The 7,467-nt window shown below is 41.4% G+C and overlaps 1 gene segment (V, D, J or C); it reads left to right on the forward strand.

Moving 5' to 3' along the window:
* The first annotated feature begins 6,382 nt into the window (after nt 1–6,382).
* LOC140498813 (immunoglobulin lambda variable 4-69-like) lies at nt 6,383–6,882 on the forward strand. The segment is given in 2 exon segments: nt 6,383–6,428; nt 6,560–6,882. Coding segments are annotated over 2 exon segments (369 nt in total).
* The last annotated feature ends 585 nt before the right edge of the window (nt 6,883–7,467 follow it).

Consider the following 7,467-nt stretch of genomic DNA (forward strand, 5'->3'; position numbering starts at 1 on the left):
CAAAATTAGAATGGAACAGATGGAGGCTAATGACTTTATGAGAAACCAAGAAATCACAAAACAAAACCAAAAGAATGAAAAAATGGAAGGTATTGTGAAATATCTCATTGGAAAAACAGCTGACCTGGAAAATAGATCCAGGAGAGACAATTTAAAAATTATGGGCCTACCTGAAAGCCATGATCAAAAAAACAGAGCCTAGACATCATCTTTCATGAAATTATCAAGGAAAACTGCCCTGACATTCTAGAACCAGAGGGCAAAATAAGTATTCAAGGAATCCACAGATCACTGCCTGAAAGAGATCCAAAAAGAGAAACTCCTAGGAACATTCTGGCCAAATTCCAGAGTTCCCTGGTCAAGGAGAAAATACTGCAAGCAGCTAGAAAGAAACAATTCAAGTATTGTGGAAATACAATCAGGATAGCACAAGATCTAGCAGCTTCTACATTAAGGGAGAGAAGGGCATGAAATAGGATATTCCAGAAGTCAAAGGAACTAGGACTAAAACCAAGAATCACCTACCCATCAAAACTGAGTATAATACTTCAGGGGGAAAAATGGTCTTTCAATGAAACAGAGGACTTTTAAGCATTCTTGATGAAAAGGCCAGAGCTGAAAAGAAAATTTGACTTTCAAACACAAGAATGAAGAGAAACATGAAAAGGTGAACAGCAAAGAGAAGTCATAAGGGACTTATAAAAGTTGAACTGTTTACATTCCTACATGGAAAGACAATATTTGTAACTCTTGAAATTTTTCAGTATCTGGGTAGTGGGTGGGATTACACACACACACACGCGCACACACACAGAGACAGAGAGCACTGAATGAATTGAATAGGATGGGATCATATCTTAAAAAAATGAAATTAAGCAGTGAGAGAGAAATATATTGGGAGGAGAAAGGGAGAAATGGAATGGGGCAAATTATCTCTCATAAAAGAGGCAAGCAAAAGACTTTTTAGTGGAGGGAAAAAGAGGGGAGGTGAGAGAAAAACATGAAGTTTACTCTCATCACATTCCACTAAAGGAAGGAATAAAATGCATACTCATTTTGGTATGAAAACCTATCTTACAATACAGGAAAGTGGGGGAGAAGGGGATAAGCAGGGTAGAGGAGGGATGATGGAAGGGAGGGCAGTGGGAGGAGGGAGCAATTTGAAGTCAGCACTCTTGGGGAGGGACAGGATCAAAAGAGGGAATAGAAGCAATGGGGGGCAGGATAGGATGGAGGGAAATATAGTTGGTCTTACACAACATGACTATTATGGAAGTCATTTGCAAAACTACACAGATATGGCCTATATTGAATTGCTTGCCTTCCAAAGGGAATGGGTGGGGAGGGAGGGATGAAGAGAAGTTGGTACTCAAAGTTTTAGGAATGACTGTCGACTTCAGTTCTTGCTACTAGGAAATAAGAAATACAGGTAAAGGGGTATAGAAAGTTATCTTACCCTACAGGACAAAAGAGAAGATGGGGACAAGGGAAGGGAGGGATGATAGAAGAGAGGGCAGATTGGTCATAGGGGCAATTAGAATGCTCAGTGTTTTGAGGTGGGGGAGGGGAGAAATGGGGAGAAAATTTGGAACTCAAAGTTTTGTGAAAATGAATGTTAAAAGTTAAATAAATAAATTTTTTAAAAAAGAAACAAAATTAAGACATAGACACTCTCATTGTACACTAATATTATTTTATTTTACTTTTTATGAATTGATTTATTCCTGTTACATGATTATACATATAATAAGAAATATTATTAATAATAATCATAAAAATCATTATAGAAATAACATTTAAAATTATAAAAATAATTATTAATAAATATAATGAAAATGAACAATTTGTATATAAATGCAAAAAAATTCCAATTTCAACATTAATTTTTTTTTAATTTTGAGTTTAAAATTATCTCATTTGTCTTTTTTCTTCTCTCTTCCCAGAATGGGCAAGCGATATCATGTAGGTTATATACGTGGACTGATCCAAAATATATTTCTGTTTTAGTCATGTTATGGAAGAAACCACAGACCAAAAAAAAAAAAAATCATGAGTAAAATATAGTGAAAATTCAATTCTTTGCCCCCAGAGCAAGAACTCTATAAATATTTTCCTACATACAGGAATCTTCACCTTTTCATCTCTTTGAGAGATATAACTACTAGTAATAATTCTGAATTAAAAGATATACAGTTTTATAGCCTTTTAGTCACAATTCCAAATTGATCTCCACAATCATTGCATCAGTTCACAACTCCACTAACAGTGAATTATATACTTTCCCAATTTTTCCACATCCTCTCCAATATTTATCTTCATTCTTTTCTATCATATTAGCCAATATGATCAGTGTGATGGATACATCAGAGATCTTTTAATTTTAATTCTTCAATCAGCAGTTATTTAGAGCAGGGATGGGGAACCTGTGGCCAAAGTGGTCATGTGCACTTTTAGAACTTTTGGTGAGGCCTTTAGAAGGAGTCCAAGTTTTACAAAACAATCACTTCTATTGAGAGGATTTACTTAGGAAAGTTTGGATTTAGTCAAAGTGAAGCACTTGATGACCTAGAGGGCCACATGTTGCCTGAAGACCATAGATTCCTGTAATTGATTTAGAGCATTTTTTCGTAAAGATTTTCATAGAGAGTTTTGATTTGTTCTTGTGATATCACATCTTCTAATTATTTATCAATTGGGGATTGACTTGTAGTGCTGTAAAGTTAAATCAGTTCCCTCTAAACTTGAGAAATAACACCTTTTACAGAGATAACTTGCTGAAAAAATTCTGGTTTTCTCCTTTTCTTCCAAGCTTGATTTACTGGATTTTTCTGGAAAAAATACATTAACAATCAAAACTATCCAATTAACTTCTTTTAAAGTTCTCTTCTCCTAAATATTACTGGTCTAGATGCATTTTGTAAGGGTGAAGTCATTTCCTCATCAGTATCACTTGAAATGATTGGGCCTTGAATAAAAGCATTACAGTGAACCAATAATTCATGCCAGGATTCAAGATACCCTTATTATTTATCATTGACTAGAACTTTTTTTGAGACACAGAAAATTCCAGGCATGTAAAACCACTGCCATGGTACTGATCATCATTTCCCCACAGACTCTAAAGGAGGCAGCACAGAACTCTGAAACAAGAGTTTTGAGAAGAGTAGTGCACTCTTCATAAACAACCATACATTTCAGCATTAATAGTGGAACTATTAATTAATATTTTAGAAATTATTTAATTAATCAATCAATCCATTAATTAATAATGAATTGTCCATTAAATACACATTCTAGTTTAGACACCACACTATCCTTAATGAGAGAGATCATTTTGGATAAATGACCCACCTTCCTCAGCACTACCAGCAACTGGATGCCAACAACTAAAAAATTGACAAAGCACAACCGACCAAGAAGTAGCAGCATCCCCCACACAAGGAGTCCTATATGTAGCTCAGTCATCACAGCCATCATGCATGGGAATGACTCTTCAGCTACTGTCAACCAAACTGCCACCCACAGCTGAGATGCCCCACCTGAATAGAAGCCACTACCCCTAAACCAGGGGAACGGCAGGAGCTTACAAGTGAAACCACTGCCACAACCTTGAGCTCCTGTTCTCCTAGGACCATGAGGATAATGGTGCAGAAGTTTGAACCACAGAGCTAAAGGAATAGCAATGCTACCAGCTCAGGGTCCACTGTCATAAAGATAAGATAGACCCTTGTGGAGATGCAATCTGGCAACTGCTCCAGGAGGTACTTTAGTCACAACATAGGAAGGCTCAGACAAGGTTCTGTTCCCCAGAGGCTACAACTTGGTAAGATGGTTCCCATATCTAATGGGAGTTTAAAACCTTCCCCATCCATTGATAACCTTCAGGTGGGTCTATTGAGGGAGGCTTGATTAGGGGAAGCCTGTTTCCTATGAAGGCCCACACCTATTGCTGATTGCTAATAAGGTACTGGGTCAAGAGGAGTTGTGCCCTCTGCCTCTGAAAAGAGCATAAATACTTTGAAGATGAGGTTTTACTTTGGGGTTTGGTTTTGAAAGGAGGTTTGTTTGGCCAGATGAAACTCTGGGAAGCCATTAAACAGCCATTTGGCTTACAAAACTCAGATACTGATACTTCCCTCTCTGGTAGCTTTGGATGTATGCATGTACGTATAGTAAGAAAATTGGAAGCTTCTCAGCTGGACCCGGTACGGTGCATATAATTAAAGTCATCCTTGGCCACTCAAAAATTGCGTTTCCTTTTATAAATGCAGATCCAAGAACCTGTGATTGCAGCCCATCCCCCACCCTTACTGATACCACAAAGGAATATAATTTCAACAATACAAATGAAGGTAAAGAAGACCCATGACATTGATTTGTGGCTACACCCTCAAAACCATGGGAATTTTCCATCTAACCTGAATCTGAAATCTTACAGGAGAATGTGAACTCCTTGAGGACTTTTATCATTTTGCTATGGATCCCCAGTCCTCAACAAGGTGCTACTGAAGAGGTTGAGGGGTGAAGGGAACCCCAAAATACCAATGGTCTGGGTCATGCTCGAATGAATTCGACTCAAGCCTTCTTAAAGCCAAAGAAAACAAAGTTTATTAAAGATTCTCCATATTGGGCTGCCTCTTAAGGAGCCTAAGCATTTGTAACCCTTGTACTCACAAGTGCACCAGATAGAATCCCAGCTAGACAGAGTCTGAGCTGGATTGAATCTGAGCGCCTACATGGAGGCAAGATGGAACTTAAATACAGAAAAGAGTATAGGAGGGGTCTGGGGGGGAGGGGTAGTGGTCTGGTAGTCCAGGGTGATGGGAGGAGGGGTTTAGGAAGGGTCTTGAGGAGAAGCCCAAGGAGGGTCAAAGGCTGGAAACACCTGGAGGCTATCACGAGACAGCTAGGAGGCAGACTAGGGGCCGCCTAGGTGGGAAGCAGGTGGGGCAATCCAGAGATCTTGATAGGGGCAGTATGGAAATAGATACAGATCTTGATGGGAGTGGTCGGCAGCCCGGACATGGGGTGTTGATGGGATCAAGGGTAATGAAAAACCCATGGGCTTCCTGAGACTGCCGGAACAAATGGGAAGATTACATTTGAGTAAGGAAGGTCAGATTAAGTGGGAAGATTCAAGGGGAGCTCAAGGAGGCTCCCAGAGTCTGAACCCCATCACTACCACAGTAAGCACTTAATAAAGATTTTTGTCTCCATTAATTCCTTATGGCTATTACCAGATCCCTGTACCATAGGTGGTAAAGGTCAATACTTCTTTATCAGTATCTGTCCAAAACAATTCTGCTTGTTTGCTCAGAGGTATCAAGTCAACTTGAAGGCACCCAACTCCTTAAAGACTGGTAGAACCATTACTTGGAGAAGTGACCTCTTAGAATGGGTTGAAGACATCACAAATTTTGAGAAAACTCTGGAAAAACATGAGGGGAGATGCAAAAAGCATTGGATCAACCAGAAGAAAATAAACAATGACTTTCAATGGACAGTCCCAATATCTGTACAGACAATATTATGGGTTTGGTCACATTATATCATAAGAAGGTGTGAACACATGACCAATGTAGACAGAAGTGCCCCTGACTTCACTGCATACAAAAACCCTTTGAGATCTCAGGACTTTGGTCAAATTTCTTCACTATTTATTAAAAGTGATGGTACTATTACCAACCACTAGGTGTCCTCACTTGAGCATATGTAACAGAAGAGTAAAGCAGCAAACCTTTATTTGAAAATGAACCAAGCCTGTGGGCAGCCATTGGAAAGTCAGAGAATAACCATCTTTCAGGACATGATCCCTTTCACACAGAGGCACCAAGGCTGGCACCAAGGCTGTCCTCTCCTGGGAAATTCTTCATTTATCCTGTGGATTGAGGCTAGCTTGGAGGGCTGTTGGGCAGCCAGCAGGGGTCCTGTTCTGCCTGTGGGACACCTGAGGTTGGCTTACAAGGGTGGGGTGATTGGGAGCTTGCAGCCAGGAAGTGGCACTTAGCACCTGGTTTGGAACAGACAGTGATGGAATGTGGAGCCTGGGGGTCTGATCTGGGTATCAGCCCAGCTGGATATGTCTGTGACTGATCTGACACTGGGGATCCCACAGGAGTGAAATCTCTGCTTGGCTAGGAAAAGAGATTCCAAAAATTCCAAGTCTTCTACCTAAAAGACATGCCTCTGCCGTGGACTTGTGGTTTCAGAGGTGTGATATAGGGGAAGTTAAGAAGAGCCTGCATAAGGCACAGATTTGCATTCAGCCCCCTCCCACCCAAAACCCAATGCAAGCTTCAGGGAGAGGATAAGAGGGACTTGGGAGAAGCCAGGTCCTGCTGTGTGCTCTTTGGAGAGCAGAGCTCTTGGGGCCATCTGCACCATGGCCTGGCCTATTGTCTGCCTGGCGCTGCTCACTGTGTGCTCAGGTCAGGGCTGCCCTCAGAAACCCCCTTGTCCTGTTCCCTCATCCCTGCCCTTGGCTTCTCTGCTTAAGATCTCCAAGCCCTTTCACCCTTCATTCTTATTCTAGGACATTAATGTCTCTCTCTATTTCTAGGTTCCTTCTCTCAGCCTGTGGTGACTCAGTCACCCCCCATGTCTGCTGTTCCAGGAGGCGCAGTTAGACTCACATGCACCCTCAGCAGTCAACACAGCACCTACTATATTGCTTGGTTCCAACAGAGTCCAGGAAATTCCCCTCGGTATATTATGGATGTTGGCAGCAGTGGAGATGCAAGTAGGGGCGATGGGATCCCTGATCGCTTCTCTGGCTCCGGCTCTGGAGCCAACAGGTACTTGACCATTAGCAACATCCAGCCTGAAGATGAAGCAGATTACTATTGTGGCTACAGTTATAGCACTGGTAGTGATGGTGGTTAACACAGTGATACATTCAGCAAGGAACTGAGACAAAAACCTCCTCTGCCAGCTCCACACCTGGTTCCAGGCTTCTGACATCCTCTGAACTGCCAGGGCAGGGTCACGTCTTTCTGGTTCTTTTTGTCTGTATCTCTTTTTATATTGCCCTATCTCATGTCTGTCTCTGGGTCTGACTCTCTCTTTTAGTATAGAAAATATATGATGTACTTGAGGTCACACTTAGAGTATGTGACAGAAATGGACCTTGAACCCAGATCTTCTGACCCCAGGACCAGTATTTTCCCCCACATTCCACATGTGGACTCTGGAGACTGAGTCCAGGGAGGGCTTTAGCTGAGCTTTCAGACTTTGGGATTTGGCATGGAGTAGGGGAGAGAAGGAGGCCCAGCCATGACTTTGCTACCACAGCTGTACCCTGTTTACTCTCCCAAACAGTAGTATGCTTATGCAAGGTAACCCTTGAACACTTAGCAGAACTGCTGAGCTCATGACAGAGACATCAGTAGGAAGTGTGAACAAAGTAGCCTGGATCAGCTGATGATAGTGCCTGGGCAATATTTGCACACTTCTGTGAACAAGCACTTG

Source organism: Notamacropus eugenii, chromosome 4, assembly GCF_028372415.1.
Source record: "Notamacropus eugenii isolate mMacEug1 chromosome 4, mMacEug1.pri_v2, whole genome shotgun sequence".
In the NCBI taxonomy this organism is placed as follows: domain Eukaryota; kingdom Metazoa; phylum Chordata; class Mammalia; order Diprotodontia; family Macropodidae; genus Notamacropus; species Notamacropus eugenii.